At 42.1% G+C, this 25,737-nt stretch overlaps 1 protein-coding gene across 1 annotated transcript in view; it reads right to left on the reverse strand.

Annotated features, from left to right (window-relative positions):
* The window catches only part of GALNTL5 (polypeptide N-acetylgalactosaminyltransferase like 5), a 109,873-nt gene that overhangs the window by 34,127 nt on the left and 50,009 nt on the right, over positions 1–25,737 (reverse strand). The window contains exons 7-10 of the mRNA XM_032394375.1: positions 18,997–19,066; positions 14,217–14,356; positions 9,209–9,509; positions 2,970–3,090 (exon numbers count right to left, since the gene is read on the reverse strand). Of these exons, the coding sequence (XP_032250266.1) occupies positions 2,970–3,090; positions 9,209–9,470 (383 nt within the window). The 5' untranslated portion in view covers positions 9,471–9,509; positions 14,217–14,356; positions 18,997–19,066. The remainder of the gene's footprint in view (positions 1–2,969; positions 3,091–9,208; positions 9,510–14,216; positions 14,357–18,996; positions 19,067–25,737) is intronic.

A 25,737-nucleotide genomic window follows, 5' to 3' on the forward strand; every position in this document is an offset into this window, starting at 1 on the left:
CAACGTCTCTCGAGTGTGCCTCATCTTAAGTGGTATTTAGCTACCTAGATGCTTTATTGATTCGTATATTTGTGGTTTGCAATCAAATGCTCTACCACTGAGCTATACCCCCAATATATTTGTGGTCTGAAGTGTTCGTGTTACACACAAGTTGCAACAAGACACAGTGGGCCCCACTTTCTCCTGTTTCCTGGAGCTTGGATTTTGTCCCGTGTTACTGGAAGATGCCTACATTCCTTAAGTGCTTCTCATTTAGTTAAGAGAGAGTGCCAACCCTCTTGAGCTGGAGCCCTCAGAACCACTGAGGCACACGCTACAACGTGAACGAAACTTGGGGACATTACGCTACGTGGAATAAGTCAGGCAAATACCGTATGATTCCATTTCTACGAGGTACCTAGAGTAGTTAATATTCACAGAGATAGAAAGTACAGGGGACCAGAGGGAGGAAAGAATGGCGAGTCCATGTTTAATGAAAAAGTTCTGGAGATGGATGGTGATGATAGTTCTAAAACGATGTGAATGTACTCAATGCCACTGAATTGTACAGTTAAAAATGGTGAAAATGGTACATTTTACTTTATGTCCAGTTTACCACAAGTTTAAAAAAAGGCACCAACACAAATGAGAACAATGAGAAAAAGCAGATTTTGAATAAAAAAATACGTAGCTGTCTGAAGCATTTTGTATAAGAAATATCCCTTTGGCCAAATTTAATAAAAAGATCTTGTGGGCAATGCAATTCTTGTAAATCCCTAGAACACATCTGGTGCAACTGGGGAAGGTGTTCTCCACACTATAAACTCTAGAATTTTGAAATAGGCTCTTGAATTATCTGACTCCAAGTCCTAAAAACAGGAAAACTTCTAATATGCCAAAATTAAAATATGGTTAGTAACTGTTTATTTAAAAAATTAATATGTATTCACTGATAGACTTGTACACTGGAAAACTATAAGACATTAGTGAAAAGAAATTAAAGAAGACACAAACAAATGGAAAGATATTCTGTGCTCATAGATTGGAAGAACTTGACATTGTTAAGATGTCCATACCCAAAGCAATCTACAGATTCAGTGCAATCCATATCAAAATTCCAATGGTATTTTTCCTAGAAATAAAACAAAGAATCCTAAAATTTGTATGAAACCACAGAAAATGCTGACGAGGCAAAGCAATTTCGAGAAAACAAGAACAAAGCTGGAGGCATATCACACTCTCTGATTTCAAACTCTATTACAAAGCTATGGTAATTAAAACAGTTTGGTATTGGCATAAAAACAGACATATAGATCAATAGAACAGAATAGAGAGTCCAGAAATAAAATCATACATATATGATTAATTAATTATGACAAAGGAGCCAAGAATATACAATGGGGAAAGGACAGTCTCCTCAATAAATGGTGATGGGAAAACTGGACAGCCACATGCAAAAGAATGAAACTGGATCACTATCTTACACCATACACAAAAATTAACTTGAAATAGATTAAAGACTTGAATGTAAAACCTGAAACCATAAAAATCCTAGAAAAAAACAGAGGCTGTAAGCTTCTTGACATCAGTCTTGGTGATGATTTTTTGGATCTGGTACCAAAAGCAAAGGCAAGAAAAGTATAAATAAATAAGTGGGACTCCATCAAGCTAAAAAGCCCCCACAGAGCAAAGGAAATCATCAACAAAATGAAAAGGCATCCTACTGAATGCGAGAAAATCATATATCTGACAAGGGGTTTATATCTAAAATGTATAAAGAATTCATAAAACTCAATAGCAAACAAACAATTCAATTAAAAAATGGGCAGAAGATCTGAATAGATATTTTTCCAAAGAAGGCAGACAGATGGCCAACAGGTACATGAAAAGGTGCTCAACATCACTAATGATCAGGGAAATGCAAATCAAACCACAATGAGATATCCTCTCACACCTGTTAGGATGGCATTACCAAAAAGACAAGAAATAACAAGTGTTGAAGAGGATGTGAAGAAAAGCGAACCCTCGTGCACTGCTGGTGGGAATGCAAACTGGTGCAGCCACTGTGGAAAACAGCATGGAGGGTCCTCAAAAAATTAAAAATAGGGGTGCCTGGGTAGTTCAGTTGGTTAAGCATCTGCCTTCGGCTCAGGTCATGATCCCAGGGTCCTGGGATCGAGTCCCCCATTGGTCTCCCTGCTCAGCGGGGAGGCTGCTTCTCCCTCTCCCTCTGCCTGTCGCTCTGCCTATCTGTGCTATGTCTCTGTCAAGTAAATAAATAAAATCTTTAAAAAAAATTTAGAAAGGGGCTAAGATAAGATCCAACGCTTTCAATTCTGGGTATTTATTTAAGAAAATGAAAACACTAACTCAAAAAGATACATGCACCCCTATGTTCACAGCAGCATTATTTATAATAGCAAGACATGGAAACAACCTAACTGTCCATCAGTGGATGAATGGATAAAGAAAAATGTGCTATTATATACACAACGGAATACTTTTCAGCATAAAAAAGAATGACATCTTTCCTGAGGGCATTACACTAAATGAAATAAGTCAGAGAAAGATAAATACCGTATGATCTCACTTACATGTAGAATCTAAAAACAACCAACCAACCAAACCTCCAAAACCCAACCTCATAAATACAGAGGACAGACTGGTGGTTGCCAGAGGAAGGCGGTGGGCAAAACAAAGCTCTATTATAAAATAAGTAAGTCATGGGGGATATAATGTCCACAGGGTGACTATGGTTAATATTACTATACTGCTTATTTGAAAGTGGCAAAGAGAGTAGATCTTAAAAGTTCTCATCACACACACACAAATACCTTTTGTAACTATGCATGGTAGCCAATGTTATCTAGACTTATTGTGGTGATCATTTGGCAATATATATAAATATCAAATCATTATGTTGTACACTGGAAACTAATATAATCTTATATGACAATTATACCTCAATAAAAAAATGAGGATTAACATACATTTTATTCCTGGTATCTGGCACATCTCTCTCACTGCCCAAGCTTTCACTGAGAATGGCATTAAATCCATATTTTAAAAATCCAGCAATATATTCTGGTTTTGAATAGTTAGAATCCTTACCTGCAAGAAAAGGTAATTACAGTTACCTAAGTACAGATTTACTCCCATCACTTTGATAAAGGATAATAAGAACAACCATTTCCTGAATTCACTCCTTTTATAATGAGCCAGTCATTTTCCTGGAACCTACACTACCTCCAGATGATAAGGCTAAAATCGAAGCAGATTCCTTAGCAAAGTATGAAAAACAAGCTAGCCTTTGGACATTCAGTCTCTTTAGGGAAGGAAGTGCTTGGCCTCCTTGGTTCCATCATGATTCACAACTGTCGTGTGAAATAACTGTAACTGAGGGATTTAGGAAAGGTGGGAAAGGAGAGCTAAAACCCCTCTCCTGAAATTCCATTGCAGAGAATAAAACAAGATGCCAGAGGCCAACCCAAACACACCAGTCATAACAATTAATGAAGATGGAGTAAATTTCCTATTAAAAGATAAAAACTCTTAGATGTCAATGAAGAAACAAAATATAATCAGGAAAGATAAACAGCATGAACTAAAATGCTTAAAAGAATGGTCTAAGAACACAGGAGTCAAAATATCATTTAAAAAAGTACAGAATTCACTGGAAGGAGCATCCGGAAAGTCATTTTATACTCACAGTAAGAATAAGTCACAATAAAGACTAAATAAGAATTACCTTGCAGGGGCACCTGGGTGGCTCAGTCGGTTAAGCGGCTGCCTTCGGTCATGATCCCAGGGTCCTGGGATCGAGCCCCGCATTGGGCTCCCTGCTCAGCTGGGAGTCTGCTTCTCCCTCTCCCTCTGCCTGCCTCTCTGCCTACTTGTTCTCTCTCTCTATCTCTCTGTCAAATAAATAAATAAAATCTTAAAAAAACCCAAAAAAACAAACAAACAAAAAAAAAAAGAATTAGCTTGCAGACATCAAATATTGCTGCAGTAAAATACATTAAAATCATTAGAAATATCAATATATATTGCCACAAATAAACAGTAATGGAATATTTTAAGAACAACTCTAAATCAGAGAGAGAGAAAGAATTTGATTAATGTAATTCATTATATTTCCTTAGTGGATTTATATTTTGCTTTGTTTTTGAAGAATAAACTTTCTTTTCCAATGCTTATGAAGTGCTTTCCAAAACAGATATAAAAGGCTAGATTATATATAAAAGGGATTCTCTTCAAGATGCAGTAACCCCATTTCCATTAGGCCCTCTTTCTTGCACCTGAGAAATCCTGGACATGACACAACAGATAAGGATAGGAGGTTCTCTGAAAGGTCGAAACGAACAGGCAGATTCCTGAGGCAGACCTCAGGAAGGGAGGAAGGACACGGTGAGCTCCTGATTTCCCTGTTGCCTCCCATAAATCCCAGACAGAGGTCTGTAGAAGCCTCCAAGTAGAACCACCAATAGGCACACACACACAAAAAAACTCCAAGATAAGCCTGGTCCCTTTAGCCACACGGCCATGGCCGGACCTATTCTAGTCAAGTCAAGCAGCAGTGGGAGAACCACACCAACCCCTGTGGCTTCAGTGCAGTGGGCAGGGAGTGGGCGTTTCACCACACCCAAGGGAGCAGCAGGCAGTGATGTGGGGGGTCCTGAGCAGAACCTACCCTTTTCGTCCCCCTTCCTGGCAGAAGCAGGCAGAGCTCTGATTACCTACATGGGTGGTGTGGGCAAGCTGAGCAGGGAGCTGATCCTCCATAAGCTGGTCTGGGGGAAGCAGGTGGAGCTCTGATTCTCCCCAAGATAGTGCCATGTCAATGGCATGCTGAGCCTCTAAGCCCACATGGCAGCAACAAGGCTCATCCAGGGGGTGCAAGGTGGGACTAGTCACACTCCACATACCCTCTGCCCCTCATGTCAGCAGAGCCCAGTGGAGAGCTAAACCTCTATCCCACCTGGTGGCAACAAGAGAGAAGCAGTTTACGCAAGGCTGGGTAGTGACACTGCTTCCTGTCTCCTAACCCTGGTGTCCATGAGGCCTACTGGGGAGCCAACTCAGAGACAACAATTTCATGCAAGTCTATGCCCCATGTTACCAAAGGGGGAGCTGAACTTCCCCCCACACTCAGGGAGGCAGTGCACCTGCTCCCTGGTTGGTGGGGTGGTGTCCACAGGCCCAGCAGGAAGCCTAGAATACCCACCCACCCAACCCTTGACCCTTGTGCTGCATCTCAGTAGGGGATGGCCTGCTAATAAAGAAGCTTAATTAGGACCCAGAGTTTCATAATATTCAAAACACCCAGAATACAACAGAGAATCCTTTGTCATACTAAGAACCAGAGATCTCAAACTGAATGAAAAGACAATCAAGAGGTGCCAACACCAAGATGAACCAGAGGTCGAATGATCTGACCAGGATGTTAAAGCAGCCTTCATAAACGTGCTCAGAAACAAATGGAAAAGGGAAGATCTCAGCAAAGAAATAGAAGTTATAAAAAAAAAAAAAAAAAGGAAAGTATAGAACTAAAAAATACAATAGTCTAAATAAAAAATTCGCTGGGCAGGCTTAATAGCAGAGTGATGGCTGATCAATGGAATCCACCCAATCCGAACAACAGAGAAAACAAGAAAAAAAACAGTCTCAGGAACTTGTGTACCGACAACAAAAGAGCTGATCTTTGTATTAGCAGAGCCCTGGAAAGAGAGGAGTCATAGTGGGACTGAAAAAGTACTCTCGGAAATGAGGCTGGAAACTTCCCAAATTCAATGAAAGCTGGACATCTATAGACTCAGGAGGCTGAGCAAACCCCCAAGTAGGATAAACCAAAGAAATCCATGGCAGGACACATCATAATTGAACTTCTGAAAACTGAAGACAAAGGACAACTCTTGAAAGCAGCCAGAGAGAAAAAACGCAGGACTCACAGAGGAACAATCTGAATGACTGGATTTCTCATTTGAAATCATGGAGGAGAGAAGGAAGTGACAACATTTTTGAATGCTGAAAGGAAAGAACTGTCAACATCAAATTCTATACCCAGCAAAAATATCCTTTGGGAATTATGAGAAAACGAAGACACTCCCAAGTGAAGAAAAACTAAGAATTTGTGACTAGCAAACCCACCCTTAAAGAGCAGCAAAAGAAAGTTCTCTAAACAAGGAAATGGTAACAGAGGAGGGTTGGAACTTCAGAAAAGAAAAAAGAACATCAAAATGGATAAAAATAGGGGTAAATATGATAGACTCATTAAGAAACTCTCATGAGTTTCCTAAATCATATTTGACTTTTGAAGCCACAATTATAACACCATCTGATGTGGTGCTCAATACCAAAGACAATCATATTTTTAAATTGAGGAGGCTAAGGAACTGTTTACACTTTACTTGAAGAGGCAAAACATTGATTCAAGGAGACTGTGGTAAGTTATAGATGTATCGAGTAACACCTACAGCAACCACTAATAAAACCATACAAAGCAATCTTTTAAAAAACACTTTACATAAATCAAGATGGAATTTTGAAAATGTTCAAGTAACTCACAGAAAGATAAGAGAAACAGAAGATTGAGAAACAGAGGAAATAAACAAAAAATAAATAAAATGGCTGAGAAACTCTGACATCAATAATTGTCTTAAATGCAAATGATCTAAATATACCAGTTAAAAGCATAGATTAATAGAGTGGATTTAAAAAGTGTTCCAACAATATGCTATCTACAAGAAACTTACTTCAGTGAAACATAGGTAGATTGATAATAAAAGGACAGCAAAGGATGTATTTGCAAATATTAATCAAAAAAGCAGCTGCGGTGCCTGCATGGCTCGATCGATAGAGCATGTGACTCTTGATCTCAGGGTTGTGAGTTCAAGCCCCACTTTGGGCGTGGAGCCTACTTAAAAAAAAGTAGGAGTGGCTATATTAATATTAGATAAAATAGATTTCAGAGCAGAGAAAATTAGTAGAGACAGAGACATTACCTTATGATAAAGATTCAGTGCACCAGTGAGACATAATGATTTCAAACAGAAACACGTCAAAAAACAGTCTCAAAATACATGAAGCAAAAACTAATAGAGATAAAGTAGAACCTGACAAATCCACAATTATAGTTGGGGTCTTCAACACCCTCTCCTAGCAACTGACAGAACTACCAGCCAAAACCTCGGCAAGGACATAGAAGAGCTGAACAGTACAGTCAACCAACAGGATCTAGTTGATGTGTACGTAAAGACTACTGCACCCACAATAGCGAATACACTGTTTTTCCAAGTGTGCATGGAGCAGTCACCAGAGACGGACCATATTCTGGATCATAAAGCAAACCTCAAAAAACCTAGAAGAATTGAAATCATACAGAGTGTATTTTCTGACTATAATGGAATCAAATTGGATGTCAGTAGTAGACAGTAGAAAATTACTCAGATTCTGAAATTAAACAATCTACTTCCAAATAATCCAAAGAGAAAGTCTCAAAGGGAATATAAAAATATAGAGAACTGAATGAAAATGAAAATTCAACATATCAAAATATGTGCCATATAGCTGAAGCCATATTATAAGATGTCAATTCTCCCCAAATTGATCTATAGAGCCAATGCAATTAAAAATACCAGCAGTCTCTTTTGAAGAAATTGACAAACTGTTTCTAAAACCCATCTGAACAATCTAACGACCTAGAATAACCAAAAAAATTTTGGAAAGAGTGAGAATAGAGTTCAGAAAGAGACCCAACAAAAACAGTCAGCTGATTTTTGAAAGGTGCCAAGATGAAAAAAGGGAGATTTTTTTCAAGAAATGATGCTGGACAAAATGGATATCCACACAGGAAAAAATGAACATTGATCCTTACCTCCCATCACAGAAATTCACTCAAAATGGACCATGGCCCTAATGTAAAATGTAAAGTAAAACCTAAAATCTAAAATTTCTAAAAGAAAACATAGAAAGGAATCTTTGTGAACTTGAGGTAGGCAAAGGTTACTTCAATAAAACATAAAAAAACATGAACCATACAAGAAATTGGGATGAAATGAACATCAAAATTTAAAATTTTTCTTATTGAATGACATCATTCAAAAGAGAATAAAAAATGTACAGCATGGAGACGATGGTTAACAATACGATATTGCATATTGAAAGTTGCCAACACAGAACTCATCACAAGAAAAAACAATTGTAACTGTGTGTGATGGATGTTAACTAAACTCACTGTGGTGATCATTTTGCGATATAGACATGCATCAAATCATTCTGCTGTACTTCTAAAATTAATAAGGTGTTATATGTTAATTATGTCTCAATTTTAAAAAGGAATAAAAAGACAAGGCACAGACTTGTACAAAATATTTGCAAGTCACATATCAAAGGACTTGAATCCAAAATACATTTGAAAAAATCTTAAAAATCAAAAGACAAACATCCCGATTTAAAAATGGACAAAGGACTTGAAGAGACACTTTACAAAAGAAGATATATGGGTGGCCATTAAGCACATGAAAAGGTGCTCAAAATCATTAGTCATCAGGGAAATGCAAATTAAGGCCACAATGGTACCATTACTTACCCATTAGAATAGCTAAAATCTAAAAAGCTGACCTTGTCAAATGTTAGTGAAGATTTGGAGCAAAGGGATTCTCATACACTGCCAGAGGGGATATTAAATGGCATAGCTATCTTGAAAACATGTTGTCATTTTCTTTAAAGTTAAGCATATACCTACAGTACATTCCATCTGTCCCAAACCTAAGAGAAACAAAATATGTCCATACAAAGACTTATAATCCATATTCACGGCAGCATTGCAATTCATTAGGAGTATCTACAAACACATTAAAAATACATAATAGTGTATTTTGCTAGGGATCATACATAAAGGAAGGGAAGAAAAATATCTATCAACTCAGATTAACTACCACCTCTGAGGGTAAAGGGAGTAGAAGGAAGGGGGTAAAGTCTTTAATGGTACCTATTAACATTTATTTCTGTGAAAAAAACAACACTTTCTGAAATAAATATAGCAAACTATATTAAAAATTGTTAAATTTAGGTGATACATGCCTGTTTCACTATTTTCTGTATATATGTAAAATATTTTATAATTTAAAAACTGAATTGCTCTAAGACATTCTTTGCCTCTTCCAAATATTAAATGTATGGTATATTTCCCCCTTAAAATAAGGCTAATAGAGAAAATCAAAATACTTACCCGATTTTAAAAAGGTTTGGTATTCTGCAGTTTCATCTTCGTCAGGCCTTTCAAATCTTATACGTGATCTTGGGATTAGCTTGTCGTCATGGGTAATTTGCTGTTGCAATTTTTTTCCAAGGGACCAAATTAATGCAGGCCCCTGGGGTTTCTTCTCCAAGTTGCTTACATGGTTATGGTGAATATATATATACAACAGAGCTGTCCAGATCCCAAATGTCAAGGATCCATAGAATAAACATTGAAATATGACACCTCTCATTGTACACCTAGCATTTTTGAAGGTCCATTTTTAAATTTCCTAAGTCAGAAGAATTTAAGAGAAACTATATTAGATATCTCAATGATTTATAGATCATCTACTTGGCTTAAATGCAATTTTCAGTGTCTTAAGAACAGGATCATTTTGATATGTATTTACCCATATACTTGGATGAGATAAAGTATATCTTGTTTTTTATTAGTGAAAACTCTTAAAACTGATATTCAGAAGATCACTTAACATCAAAATGTGTAACATGCTTATAAAACATACACTCATTTAAAGTAATTGCCACACACTCCTGAGCCTACAACTAAAGGAAACACAGTGAAAGCAGGTTTACTCATCCCTTATTCATGCTCAACCCATCTTGAAGTGTTAACCTAAATCTCTATTTTTAAAAATCTGATTAGACACCAATTCAAAAACATAAAAAAACACAGTTCACATGCTGGAAGGAAAGTGGGCAATGATAACTGGTCCAGCACTGATGGGACTACGAAATGGTACCACCATTTTAGCAGTTATCTAGTTCAGGGGAATTTAAGCAAATGGTATGCTGATGCATTTCTATGCCTAGGAACATGCCCTGAAGAGACTCTCACATGGATCATGAGATCTGTGCAAGAATGTTTACTGCACAGGGGCGCCTGGCTGGCTCACCCGGTTAAGCTTCTGCCTTCAGCTCAGGTCATGATCTCAGGGTCCTGGGATGGAGTCCTGCCTGGGGCTCCTTGCTCAGCGGGGAGCCTGCTTCTCCCTCTGCCTCTGCCCCTCCCCCTGCTCATGCTCTCTCTCTCTCTGACAAATAAACAAATAAATCTTAAAAAAAAAAAAAAAGAATTTACTGCAGTAATGTTTGTAGTCGAAACTACATGCAACTCAAGTTTCCCTCAATAGAAGAATTAATAAAGTGAACTATTCCTTCAACACAGGAAACAGATCAACTGGAGCTACATGGATCAATATTGTAAACACAATAACGTCGCACAAAAAACCAATCAGGGTGTGATGCATGTTTTCCATGCATATGGAAAACATGAAAAGCAGCGCAACTGTTTATGGATACACCTGTATGCAGCAAATGTTGGGGAAAACCCACGCAGGCAAATGGTCCACCAAATTTAGGATGTGATTACTCCCAGGGGGGAGGGCACTGGGAAGAGGGAAGGGCTCCTACTGGGTTCTTAACACTTATTTTTTTTTTAATCTCTTAAGTAAATATGGCAAAATTATAAGGTTTGATAAAGCTTGATGATGTGTCCACAAGTGTTCATATTTTTCTCTATATTTCCCTTTTGTTGGAAATATTTCCTAATTTATCAAAAAGGAAAAGTCTTGAGAAGCTTCCTTTAGAGATGACAGATTGAAAATGTGTGTCTGTGCCTCTCCCCTTGACTCAATTGTGAATAAAAACAAATCTAAAAACTCCCCTGGGAAAAGAGTGGTACAGGGAAGCTCAGCGCACTTGAGATTTCAACACAGGTTTGGAAGACTGGACGCTGCTGGACATGAGGTAACAAGCAGGAAGCCGGAGGAAGCCAGCACCCCACGCACACAGGGAAGGGACTCTGAGGTGGAACCCCAGGGCAGCCGGGGCCCTGGAGGTGCAGGCAGGTCAGATGCAGAGTGGGGAGGCTTCGGGAAGACCACATGTTTATACGCACAGCAGTCAGCTCTCTTCACCCCTCCCTGTGCCTTAAAGTCAAGATGGGAGTGTGGCAATTTCTTCTCTGGAGACATGGGACTGAGGAGGCTCAGCCTCTACAGAGGGAAGATCAGGGCTGAAGTCAAGGGGGTCCCTTGGATCCAGAGGGTTTGATCACCCTGCCCACTTCCCCATCTCACACACAGGCTCCTGGCAGCCAGGTCGCTACACCTGAGGTAGGAGACAGGAGAATTGTTCTATGGTGAGAAGACAGGTCCCCCACATTGAAATGGAGTGCCCAACAAAGCAGCCAGCCCCGTGTGTCACTTGAAGATAGCGCACCTGTGGCCGTGGTCAGAGATTCCCATCAGTGGGTTAGTGTCTCATTTTTCAACTGGAAGAGAATGCTGTTATGCTCTGAGTTGTGTCCTTCCTAAAATCATATGTTGAAGTACTGGCTCCTAAAAAGACCCTATTTGGAGATAGGGTCTTTAAAGAGGTAACTGAGTTTAAATGAGGCCACAAGGGTGGGCTGTAATCCAATTGGACCAGTGTCCCTGTAAGAGGAGGAAGAGACACCTGGGGTGCATGCCCACAGGAAAGGCCATCTGCAAGCCAAGGAGAGAAGCCTCAGAGGAAACCAGCCCTGCTGGCACCTTGATGTTGAACTTCCAGCCTCCAGAATGGAGGGAAATAAATTCAGTTGTTTAAGCGCCGCCTGTCCCCCACCCCCAGTCTGTGGCATTTTGTTATAAGAGCCCTAGCAAACTGATACAAATGCCAAGGATCGACCTAGGCATTTGAAGAAAGCCTCCAGAAAGAGGGAAAATACACAGAACCAGGAAAGGGGAACAAATAAATGAGAACTTTAAAAAAATCAAAACACTGGTTTTGATTGCTCACAGAGAGTCAAGAAGATACTACACCCATAAAACCAGGGAAGCAGGCTATGATATAGAAAACATTACAGAACAAAAAAAGGTTGCTGAAACCTAAAACATGATTGGGAAAACTAAAAAAAAAATTATTAGAAGGTTGGAAAATAGTGTGAAAGGAATATTCTGGAAGGCATAACAAAATGACATAAGGGAAAACATAAGAAAAAATGGAGAGATGTGGTATTTCATTCTAGGAGGTATAACATCTAACTAGTAAAAAGAGTTCCAAAAGGTGATCAGAGAAAAATGGAGGACAGGAAATTATTAAATAAGTAATATGAATATTTTCCCCAGAACTAAAAGGGCTCACAAAATGCCCAATGCAATGAACGTAAAAGTATCCTAAAAGCTTCCAGGTGCAGAAGAAACGGTTGACATACAGGAGGAGTTTCAGAAGGATATCAAACTTCTCAACAAAAACACTGGGTTCTTATTTCTTTTAAAGATTTATTTATTTATTTTAGAGAGAGAGAGCGCACAAGCTGGAGGGAGAGAAAATCTCAAGCAGACTTCCTGCTGAGTGCAGAGCCCAATGCAGGGCTCAATCTCACAACCCTGAGGATCACGACCTGAGCCCAAACCAAGACTCAGAGGCTTAACCGACTGAGCCACAGAGGTGCCCCGACACTGGGTTCTTAAAGACTATAGAGAAATGGCTTCACAATCCTAAGTTAAATGGTATTTCACCTAGAATTCTTTAGTCAAATTTTAATTAAGCTTGAGAGAGGAATAAAGATATTTTCAGATCTGTAAAGGACTCAGAAAGAATTACACTCCATGTATTCTTTTTTGGGAGACTACATGTGGATTGCAAATGCCAACAAAACAAAGAGTAAACAAAGAAGACATGGCCCAGGGTGGTGGATCCAACCCAGGAGAGAGGCAGAGATGGCCCCAGAGGGTGGCTGTGCTGGGGGGGCCCCGGAAGGCGGCTGTCCACATTGGAAGAGGCTATAGTGAACTCTGGCACTCCACCCCTCCCCAAAAATGAGATGGGTCAAAAGAATATCAGATTTGATAGATGATATGGGGTGGGGAAATGCAAGTAGATGACTTATCTGATGCTAAAAATTAAGGAATGATATTTGTAGAGTGATGTAACACACTGGCTACAGATTCATAAGGAAAATAAGATTCTAAAAAATGGAAGTCATGTAAGAAAAATGAAGTTGATATGTGAAATAAGCCAAGAAGTAGAAGCCTAAAAATATTATTTAAAATATGAAGGCAACTGTCCTACAAAATATATTAAAAGAGTTGAAAGTCATTGCCTTTGGGGAGTTGTACTGAGGATTAGGGTGGAAACTGGGCAGGGGCCTGCTGACTCCGTAAGATTTTGTTTTTATTTTAGGCTTTATTTTTTAATGTATGCATTACTTTAACAAAAAATTAAAAATGGAGATTACACACAGTACCTATCAAATGGCACCCATGCTTGTAAACACACGCATAGAGCAGCCCCTTCTCTCCCACCCCAACCCTTTAAACAACGTGACAGCCTGGCGGGGGAAGAGGGAATCAAGGATATGAGCCTCCCGAGCTCTCCAGTATCACCCTCTTTCTAGGAGCCTCTGGTGTGGGTCCTCTTCACGCTCTGATTCTTCCAAGTGTCTTCCTGCATCTGACCATTTTGTATTGTCTCCCATTTTTATCCGATTTCTCTGACTGGAGGAAAGAGTCTGGCTTCCAGTTTTGACCTTAGGCATGCACTAGGAACAAGCCTGCATACGCGCTCTAGCTCTTATTGCCCTTTTTTTTTTAGAGTGAGAGAGAGCCCCAGAGCGGGGTGAGGGGCAGAGGGGCAGAGGGAGAAGCAGACTCCTTGCTGAGCAGGGAGCCCGATGTGGGGCTCATCCCAGGATCCTGGGATCATGACCTGAGCCGAAGGCAGACGCTCAACCACTGAGCCCCCGGCTCTTACTGCTCTTGTTCACAGAAGAGACCATTCCTGCCCCACAGAACCCAGTACTCTCAACAAGTGCATGGCGTCAAACCACCAGGGCAGCACCTTGCCCCCCAGAGACCCGAACACACCTGGATACAATGTCTCATGCAGTGGTGCTGTGTGGTGCCACTAGATCATACCTTGGGGCTGGGGCGCCCATGCCACCCTACTGCCCCGAGTACGGGCTCGCGGCCGCGTCCCTTCCCCAGGCTTACCTTTGGTGGGGCAAGCTGCTTTGCCCCAGGTTCCGCCTCCCCGAGAGAACTCGTGTTTAAAGACTGCCTTGTTTCAACTTGGGATGACTCTGAAGACCCATCCAGCCCAGAGCTGCCCATGGGACTGACAGAGGTCCCTCCTGCAAGCACATCACAGTCTAGCCTCTTTCTCTTGTGAAAATAAAAGAAAATCTCCTTTAGAAGGGAGTCAGGAGGCCGCAGGGGTAGCTCTCCTGCCCAGCACTCCCTGTCGACTGCAGACCCAACAGGAAAAGAGGCACTTTGTAGGGATAGTATTTCACATATCCCAGCAAGAGGAAGGAAAGTTTCCTCCTCCCCTGGCCCAGCCAATGAGGTTCTGTGACTACAGCCCAGCCAATGAGGGACAGTCACAGCTCAGCCAATGAGGAACTGTAACTACAGCCCAGCCAATGAGGGACAGTCACAGCTCAGCCAATGAGAGACTGACTACAGCCCAGCCAATGAGGGACAGTCACAGCTCAGCCAATTAGGGACTGTGACTACAGCCCAGCCAATGAGGGACAGTCACAGCTCAGCCAATGAGGGACTGTGACTACAGCCCAGCCAATGAAGGACAGTCACTGCTCAGCCAATGAGGGACTGTGATACGGCCCAAATGAACTTTTTATTACCGCCTTCTCAACTTCCCCTTTACTCTGTAAAAGACCATTCTTCTGTTTGTTCTGCAGACTTGCCTAAGATTATGCTATAGCTTTCTTGTCCCGGGTTGCAAGTCTCTGCTATTCCTCAAACCCATTTTTGCTGGCAAAATAACTGGTGGTCTTAGTTTTAAGGTTAACACTCTGCTTGACCCAGTTCCTCCACTTGCAGGTGTTGGCTCCCAAACCCATGCCAATAAAGGACCTGCACGCAAATCTCCGTCTCTGAGCCTGTTTCCTAAGCAACTGGAGCTACAACAGTTGGTAGTGGGGGTGGTCCTGGGAAACAGACACCAAAATGGGATTTGGGGGCTGGATCACCCCTAGCCAGCTGGCCCTTAAGACCCCATTGCTGGTGGGAAGGCGGTGCTCTGACAGCCGCTGGTGGGCTGAAGCGGTGCGCTTTGTCCAACTTCACTGGTGGGGAACTGGAATGGAATACTGGTGGAAAGGAACGTTCTGGTTGGGCCATTTGAGAGATGGGGCAGGGAGTAGCAAATATAAAAACCGTGGAATCGGGGGCCTGGGTGGCTCAGTCGGTTAAGTGTCTGCATTTGGCTGGAGTCATGATCTCTGGGTCCTGGGATCCTGCCTGTGTAGGGCTCCCTGCTCAGCGGGGAGTCTGCTTCTCCCTCTCCCTCTGCCCCTGCTCGTGCGCTCTCTCTCTCCCAAATAAATAAAATTAAAACACACACACACACACACCAAAAAAACCTGTGGAATCAAAATGGCTGCTGTTGGATGCTACAGATGCATTTGAGAAAGGCAATGAAAGGCTGAGGGTGATTAGTCCCCACTTGAAGGCGAACTTTCAATCTGGCCTCCTTAGCGACACATAAAGAGACACTCACCTACGTGGGAAGGGCAGAGAAAGCTGAGAACCGAGTGCAGGGCTTGGTGGTAAGGGAAGGTGGCTTCTCAGATCTGGCTCTTCTGTCCAGGGAGAGAGGGAGGCGCTGAGACTCGGGATGGGGGTGTATGGGTGGAGGGCCACGGGGCCCCACCCTCTGGGCCTATAGGAATGGCCCACTCACCCCTGTTAAAGGCCAGCTCTGCTCCTTTGCTTGAGGATACTTCACAAGCAACACATGCCCTCCCTCCGGACCACCCCTCCCCCTACCCAGGCCCCTCCTGGCCACCTGATCAATAACTAGGGTCAAGTTACAGCATAGCCTGGCTGGGAAGGTGCTGGGCCCAGCTCAGGGAGGAAAGAAAGTGTCCCCAAGGAACTGCAGAACCCCCCCTCCCCCCAGGCATCAGGACTGAATGGAATCAGGGGCCTGTGCATGGGCTTAGTCCTGAGGATCCTAGATCAAGGGAGGGGGTATAAAACTGGATTGGGTGTTTATTCATATTGGAGCATTCCAAGACATAGGCTTTTACACCCTGACGAAATCCTCATTGCACAGTGAAGTCTCCTTGATTGGACAAATTACACTTTAAAAAAGAAATCTTTGGGGTGCCTGGGGGACTCAGTTAAGTGTCTGCTTTTAGCTCAGGTCATGATCCCAGGGTCCTGGGATTGAGCCCCTCATCGGGCTCCCTGCTCAGCGGGGAGCCTGCTTCTCCCTCTCCCTCTGCCTGCCGCTCCCCCTGCTTGTGCTCTCTCTCAAATAAATAAATAAAATCTTTAAAAAATAAAAACGAAATCTTTGATTATGCAAAGAAAAAGTGTCAAATGTTTAAGAGGAGAAGGTAGCCTCTAACTGGGGGAAATGGATGGATTAAAATGAGTGGGAAGAGAATGAAGCTGGTTAACTTCTATTACCACCACTACTTCTGATAAATGTCACCTGCTGAGACTGTTTTAACTTCCACCAAACACCAAAAGCAATTAGAAACTAAGGAAGAAAGTAAGCGAGGGGAGGCACCCAAATTGAATGGACAACATATGCATGTGGGTTCATGATAGGGTTAGTGCTGGAGAAGGAAATAAATCCATATTCTCTAGGAGGATTCTATATTAAGAAAATTAAGGAAATTCTCTACATGTGAACACTTAGGAAAATTACCCTCATCCAATTTTTTTTATTTTTACGAATGTAAGTTTTCTTATAACAGTTTCTTAAAGCAGAGCTCCCCCTGGTTCTCTGGACTATGCGCCTCATCTCTCCCCCATCCCCTCCCCCCATCCCCACCCCCACTCCCACCAAATGCACAAACGCGCACATACAGGTACACACTGAAAAACCGAAACCCTAAACTAAATCTGGATTCAGTTATTGGGTTTGTTTTAAAGTGTCTTTTCAGAGTCAGAAAAACAGACTCTGCTTTAGATGATGTCACAACTAAATTTTCTATAAATAATTAGATTTTCGAGAACTGAAGTCATTATAAATGCCCAGCCTGCCTCTAGAGTGGCATAATCCAGCCTGGAAGCCATAACCTCTTTTTTAAAACTCAGATCTTCTTTTTTTTTTTTTTTTAAAGATTTTATTTTATTTATTTATTTGACAGAGAGAGACACAGCGAGAGAGGGAACACAAGCAGGGGGAGTGGGAGAGGGAGAAGCAGGCTTCCCGCAGAGCAGGGAGCCCGATGCGGGGCTCGATCCCAGGACCCTGGGATCATGACCTGAGCCGAAGGCAGATGCTTAATGACTGAGCCACCCAGGCGCCCCAAAACTCATATCTTCTTAATCCTAATCCCCAGAGCCAGCATTCCATTCAAGATTCAGTGATTTGATGTGCGGCTTCCACTGATTCCAGATGGAAGGAGCCCCCCCACGTTGTTCCCACTTTTCAGCACACCGAGCTCCCCCACCTACCATTAAGACATTGACTGCTCTGTAGTTGATAAACTGTCTAAGCTGAGTCACAGGTGAAATTAGGCAGGAGTCTAGGTTGAATGATCTGAAAGACGAGATATTTTTCTGAATGGCTGACTTTATAGTGCCCGGATTCTGAGCAAATAGCTGAGTGTGCGGAGCTGCCCTGCCTGCGTGGTATTACACTAGATGCAGCGTCGGGTGTGTCACAAAGCCCTTGTGATGTCACATGGGGCATCGCCAGCAGCCGGGGGCCCCTGCCTGGAAGCTCCGAGCAGCAGGTAGAATCCGGAACTTCCAGAGTTCAAAGGGTCCTTCCAGAGAGTCTTAGAATCCTCATTCCTCAGCCATGGAAATAGGAAAAGCCTCGTCTTGGGCAAAATCTAGGCTAGATCTCATTTTTAGCTTTTTTTTTTTTTTAAATCAACATGAAAAAAAGAAGCTTTCAGAACACCTCAAGGGACTCAAAGATGAGCCAAAGGGTTGTTTGGCTGTCTTTTAATTTTTTACTCTATATTACTCAATATTTAGATATTAGTACATGAGTTCAGCCAAACGCTTGTGAAATGTCTTCTTAACATGTCTGAGCAGATTTGACCTTCCCCCCACTGAGGAGGCTGACTCTGTTCAGCCTGGGACCAGACATCTGCTTCAAAGTATGTAGGAGGCAGGGGTGGGGGTGGGGAGGGTGGGGGGTGGGGGGGGTGGGGGAGGATGAGTTGGGTTCTTCCTGGAGGACCAGGAATGAGAGAACAGAGAACATGCTAGACGTCCAGTATTTTTCTGTAGGTATAAGGGACATAGAAGTCATGGTGCTACCCAGGGGTTGCTTAAGGGAGACAGAATAATCATGTGAGAAATTAGGGGGAGATACAAGGTAAGAAGTGTATTGAGTTGCTGCAGGCTGGTGTCCCGAAGAACCAAGAGTCAGGGGGCACAGTTATCAGAACCAATTCATAAGGGGGAAAGGATAATGCAACCAAAAAACCCACAAAAGGCATAGAACAAAGTTATGACCCTAGGCAGGTAGCTGGTAGGAGCTGAAGAGAGGAGGTTCGGAGGAGGAAGATGAAAATTGCAGAGGGGAAGGAATGTGGGGGAGAGAGTAAGGTGCATTTGTGACAATGACGGTCAATTCCATGGGAGTGACCAGAAAGCCTGGAACCTTCCCTATGGGTAAAAAGAAAGTAGGAGGCTGAAACAGTGCATGTTTTATCTCAAATTAGCAGGCAAGTTTTATCCTAGTTGATCTTAATTAAACAAGTATAAGGAGAAACAAAACAGCCCTGAGTTTTACTTTCAGTTTGAGAAGGAAAAGGGAAACATATCCTACCTTTCTTATGAGAGGTTAAAACTTCAAACTGAGAGCCAGGAAAACCATCTTCTTTCTGGGCTTGTGTCTTCTGAGGGATAAAAGCAATGCTTAAAACAAAGGGTAGCAAAAAACCCCACAACAGAACAAAAAACAAAGGGCAGAGAAACAGAAATAGGGAATGCAAATCAAAAGAAAACAGGCAAAAACATTTCAGTATAAAACTTGCCAATTATTGCATACCATCCCAAGCATTTTGGGAGACTGTAAGCACTTGGAGGAGAAGGTCCCAGACTAGTCCATCTCTGCGCTCCATGACCCTGTACCTTACATGGGATATGTGCTGGTCGACATTCACTAAATAAATCCTCAAGTAACCGTGACTCGTAAGACAAAGGAATTGGCAAGCAATGCCAAAATGTGAATATCTTTGGGGGTAAAAAGGAAACAGAAGAAGGAAAAAGGGAATCAAAAATTAATGAAATAACCTTAGTCTCAGCCCTGCCTGGCTCCCTCCCACCAGCCCAATTGGGCTCATTCATCTAAAAACTCTCTTCTGACTGATTCTTTGCTCCAGTGACAAAGGCCTACAAACCCTCCCACACACTGCTCTCACCTCGAAATTCCTCCATATCCTATTGGTCAAACTCACCAACCTATGTTCTTTGTCCTAAGAACCCTTCAGAAGAATCCAGTCCCCATCCACTCTGGTTCCCAGCCATTCAGAGCACCAACTGCAACCATCCTTTGGATCTCTGTCCATCTCAGGGTCCAAATAGCATTTCCCTCAATAACCATGTAGTAAGCTTTTCCATGGAAGTGCGCAGTTATCTTAGGCAACTCACAAGAGGGGTTGTGACTTGAGAGGTTCCCTCTAGAAATTAATGGTGCGCTGTCTTAGAGTGTGGGGGATTATTGTGGGCCCAGGGCTGGGGCTGTGGAGTTGGGGAGAAGGGAGAATCTGGTAATAAATGCCAGACAGAGAATTTCCTTTGGCTAATATCCAAGGAGGTCCATCTTATTTGGTAGATCATGTGCTGATTGCTTCTGTCACAAACCAATGTTTTGTTTATTTGATTCAAGGTTATAACACTTAGTACAAGACAAAGGAACGTGTAAGCAAGGACAAGATGTGAATACTTGGGTGTGGGGGAAGATGCTTTTTATCTTTAGGTACCTACCTCCTGGTTAAAGTAGCTAAAGGCACTGTGTCCTGAGACCTGTGGTAGTCTATACCAGGGACACAAAGAAAGCATCTGTAATCCCTATCCTAGAGTGGCTCACATCTCCAATAGGGAAGAAGACATTGTTCAAGACATTGGTTCAAATTCTATGAATAGATTTGGCCAAATGAGACCAGTTCCCCTGGATAAATAATACCAAAATTGCTTTTGGTAGATGTCTATCAATGGCCTCTTGAGTGAACAATCAGTTTCGTCTTCAATTAATTAAAAAAAACCCAAATCATAATCTTTTGTTCTGAGAGGCCAAGAATATCTGCCAAAGATGCTCTAAAGATGAGAATTACATAAATTCTAGGGCCCTAGGTTAGTTATTCAAAATATTAATAATTTAATGAGAAATAGCCTATTTGGAGACTCTGATGTGGGTAGCTCCGTTCACATGGAAAATAAGAATCTTTTTATACAGGATTATTCAGAATAGCTGAAACATGGAAGTAACCCAAGTGTCCATCAGTGGATGAATGAGTAGGCAAAAGGTGCTATCCACATATGATGGAATCTTATTCAGCCTTAAAAAGGAATAACGTGGGGCACCTGGGCGGCTCAGTCATTAAGTGTCTGCCTTCGGCTCAGGTCATGATCCCAGGGTCCTGGGATCGAGCCCTGCATCGGGCTCCCTGCTCGGCAGGAAGCCCGCTTCTCCCTCTCCCACTTCCCCCGCTTGTGTTCCTGTTCTCGCTGTGTCTCTCTCTCTCTGTCAAATAAATAAATAAAATCTTTAAAAAAAAAAAAAAAAGGAAGGACGTTCTGACACCTGCTACAATACGGATGAATTTTGAGGATGTTATATTAAGTGAAATAAACCAGACATAAAAAGACAAGTACTGTATGATTTCACTTACATGTTGAGAGTAGTCAAAATCATAAAGAAAGTAGAAAGGTGGTTGCCAGGGGCTGGGGGAGGGACGGGGAGGGGTGCGGGGAGTTCTTGTTTAGTTTTACAAGATGACGAGAGTTCTGGAGATGGATGGCAGAGATGGAGATACATAATGCATTTTATACCCCTGAACTGTATACTTAAAAGTGGCTAAGATGATAAATTTTATGTCATATGTATTTTACCACACATAAAAAACTGAGGAAAAGAAGTACATGAAGTGATTTATATTCTTTGACTTACACTAAGAAAACTACCCCCCTCACCAGCTATGCTCTTGATGTGTTTTTTGAAAAGTTTTTCATTTCCATACCCACACTTTTGGCTTCCTGTCGACTTCCTGTAATGCTTGTTAACATTCACTTCTGGTTTGCTTCGACTGCTCTGTTTCGGGTGTCATTTTCTTTTTAACTAAAGCAAACATTAAAACCTCGAATACACAATGGACATATTTTTGTAAAATATATAGGCTAAAACCAAAACAAAAGCAGACAAGCACCCTAGCGTTTTTCTCCTGTAAGTAGATGTCCAACCTTCGATGAAATATCAGGCTCCGTTGATTTCTGGAATACTTAAGTCCTTCTCTTACTTAAAATAAAAGGGGGAAGTTTCTTTAGAAACTGTGCAAAACCAAGAGACAAAACACGATGCACAGCTCCACTGGGGGCTGAGCAGAGAGCAGCTGTAGAGTATAGAATACGTTTCCCTTGTCTCCTCTTTCACCCGACTCTCATTTCTGTTTTTCTCTTTGTTTCCAGGCAGCTACCCAGGCTGTCACCTCTGGTAATATGGTCCTCGCCCCCTCTGCAGAATATATTGTGGTATTCATACGATCACCACACTGGATTGAAGTCAGCTCGGCCAAGCACAGGGGAAAGCAGGTTTCCGTCATAAAACGATCACTGATTCCTAGTAATTGAAGGGAAAGCTAATATATAATTTAAAAAAACCAGTTTTTCCAATATAATTTTCTTTTTCTTTTCTTTTTTTTTTTTAAAGATTTTATTTATTTATTTGAGAGAGAGGATGAGAGGAGAGAGAGAGCACATGAGAAGGGGGAGGGTCAGAGGGAGAAGCAGACTCCCTGCTGAGTGGGGAGCCCGATGCGGGACTTGATCCCGGGACTCCAGGATCATGACCTGAGCCGAAGGCAGTTGCTCAACCAACTGAGCCACCCAGGCGCCCCCCAATATAATTTTCTAACAGGGATGTGTTTTCCCCCCGTAGGTATCTGGATGCCTTAATTTCTGTTTTTCTCCCTTCTTACCCCCGGTTCATTTTATTGCTTTTCCTTACTAATACATTCGTGTTACATATGCTCTTGTGTATGTATGCTGACTTTCATAATTTAAAAAATTAAATGCAAATATCTTTTCCCATTCTGTGGGTTCTCTTTGCTTTGTTGACTGTTTCCTTTGCTGTGCAGAAGATTTTTATCTTGATGAAGTCCCAGTAGTTCATTTTTGCTTTTGTTCCACTAGCCTTTGGAGATGAATCTTGAAAGAAGTTGCTGTGGCCGATGTCAAAGAGGTTACTGCCTATATTCTCCTCTAGGATTTTGATAGATTCCTGTCTCACATTGAGGTCTTTGATCCATTTCGAGTTTATCTTTGTGTATGGTGTTAGGGAATGGTCAGGTTTCATTCTTCTGTATATAGCTGTCCAATTTTCACAGCACCATTTATTGAAGAGACTACAGATAAAGGGCTGGTATCCAAGATCTATAAAGAACTTCTCAAACTCAATACCCAAAAAACAAATAATCAAGTCAAAAAATGGGCAGAACACATGAACAGACACTTCTCCAAAGAAGACATACAAATGGCTAACAGACACATGAAAAAATGTTCATCATCATTAGCCATCAGGGAAATTCAAATCAAAACCACATTGAGATACCACCTTACACCAGTTAGAATGGCAAAAATTGACAAGGCAAGAAACAACAAATGTTGGAGAGGTTGTGGAGAAAGGGGAACCCTCTTACACTGTTGGTGGGAATGCAAGTTGGTACAGCCACTTTGAAAAACAGTGTGGAGGTTCCTCAAAAATTTAAAAATACAACTACCCTATGACCCAGCAATTGCACTACTGGGTATTTATCCCAAAGACACAGATGTAGTGAAAAGAAGGGCCATATGCACCCCAATGTTCATAGCAGCAATGTCTGCAATAGCCAAACTGTGGAAAGAGCCGAGATGCCCCTCAACAGATGAATGGATAAAGAAGATGTGGTCCATATATACAATGGAATGTTACTCAGCCATCAGAAAGGATGAATATCCAACTTTGATATCAACATGAATGGGACTGGAGGAGATTATGCTAAGAGAAATAAGTCAAGCAGAGAAAGTCAATTATATGGTTTCACTTATTTGTGGAACATAAGGAATAGCATGGAGGACATTAGGAGAAGGAAGGGAAAAATGAGGTGGGGGGGAATTGGAGGGAGAGACGAACCATGAGAGACTATGGACTCCGAGAAACAAACTGAGGGTTCTAGAGGGGAGGGGGGTGGGGGGATGGGTTAGCCTGGTGATGGGTATTAAGGAGGGCACGTACTGCATGGAGCACTGGGTGTTATATGAAAACAATGAATCATGGATCACTACATCAAAAACTAATGATGTATTGTATGGTGAATAACATAACATAATAAAATAAAAAAAAGAATTTCCATCAAATTTTATCAAATGCTAAAAAAAAAAAATTAAATGGTGGATCCTTTCTTCTCTCTCTCAGCTCTCAGCAACCAGACAGACAGGCTGCTGTGGGAGGGGCGTCTCCCCTCCATCCCTCTCTACCCTGCGGGGTGGAGGGGGCGGGGGGGGGGGGGGGGGGGACTCTTTACAGGTGTTTGCACACAGCTCTGGGTCAGGTTTAGTGCCGCTTTGCTGCTTGTTATCTTGTGGCCTCGGGCAGATTCCTGGACTGCTCTGGCTTCTTGTAAACAGGCCAATGCCTGCCTCAGAAGACTGTTGTCATCACTAAAAGAGAACGTTCTCGCTAAGGCGGCTAATATGACTAACACGGTGCTCAGTTAATGGTGGGGATTGCTCCTGCCACCTGGCTGCCCTCTGGCAGATGAGAGAGAGACAGGAAGGTAGGGGGCTGTAAATAGTGTGATCCTTTCGAGAGCTACTTGGCAATATGGAGAAAAGTTGCACATGTGCACCAAACATGATGACCCAGCAATCCGCCCTTAGGATGTACCCTAGAGAAATACACAGGAGGCGAGTTAAGAATGCTGGGTTTGACCTTGCTTGTTGTGGGGAAAATTCAAAACAACCTAATAAACCAGATAAAGGAATCGGTAAATATACTGTGGTATTCATACGATCAGCAATATACAGGAGAGGGGCGCCTGGGGGCCTCAGTCGGTTCAGCATCTGCCTTTGGCTCAGGTCAGGATCCCAGGGTCCTGGGATCGAGCCCCGCATTGGGCTCCCTGCTCCATGGGAAGCCTGCTTCTCCCTCTCCCACTCCCCCCTGCTGTGCTCTCTCTCACGCGCACTCTCTCTCTCAAATAAATAAATAAAATCTTAAAAAAATATATACAGGGGAGGAAAATGAGAGAAAAGGAATAACAAGGATACACTTTACCTGTATTACACTGAAGGGGAAGAGCAAATTGTAAAGAACACACCCAGTGTGATAGCATCCCTCATGAAGTTGAGAAGGTGAAAAACAATAGTTGGTACCGTCTTGACACACATGTATGTAGGGAAATATAAAAATATGTGTGGGAGTAATGAATACCAATTCAGAGTAACTGTTACCTGAGGGAGGAGGCATGTGCAGAAAGGGAGGGTACACAGGGGCCCTCAACTTTTCTATTTTAGTTTAAAAAAAAAAAGATTTACAGTACATATGCAGCAAAATAAGATTTCATAAAGCTGGTGTGGGTGTGCATGGGTATTTTCATATTCTCTACATACTTTTTATAGATTTATCACATTTCATAATAAAAACAATGAAAGGTCCCAATCAACTCACAGGATTCACAGAAATTGATTCCTTATCATCTATGAGATTCTTCATCCCATTTCTTAGATATAATTGGTGTGTTTTATTCGTCGATGGCCCACAAGAGGGAGATCTAGAACAATTCAGCAACCAGATGTGTAGCTATATAAACTTCTATGAGGACGCACAGCATCTTGGGCAGCTTTGCTGGAGCTCCTCTGGCTGAGGCAGGGCACTTTTAACATGCTCAGAAATCTACACAGCAACCACTCGTGGTAAAGAAGACACATCGCAGGATGCGGCGGTAAACCAGTGTTTAAAACATGCGGTTTCATGAGATGGTTGCAGAGAACAAAGCACAGGGCAGCAAGAGGAAAATAGATCAGTGGGGTGCAGAAGCAGGGGGGACACACGGTGTCCTTGGGAGCCTGTGGCCAGGCGCTCGGGGGCTGCTACCCTGGGACAGCATGGGAAACCAGAAACTCCTGCTGTTGATTCATGGAACACCGAGAAATACCGACATAGCTATTCTTGTCAGTGTAGCTACGTAAGTCCAAGTGGTGATAAGCACATCCGTCTTATGGCTGTGATTGAAACTTTCCGTTAGGAGCACCCCCTCAAAGATGTAAAGTGCATATAGTGACTTGCAAGCTTTTCTATTAATATTTCTGTTAC

Source organism: Phoca vitulina, unplaced genomic scaffold (assembly GCF_004348235.1).
Source record: "Phoca vitulina isolate PV1807 unplaced genomic scaffold, GSC_HSeal_1.0 scaffold80, whole genome shotgun sequence".
NCBI classification, from domain to species: domain Eukaryota; kingdom Metazoa; phylum Chordata; class Mammalia; order Carnivora; family Phocidae; genus Phoca; species Phoca vitulina.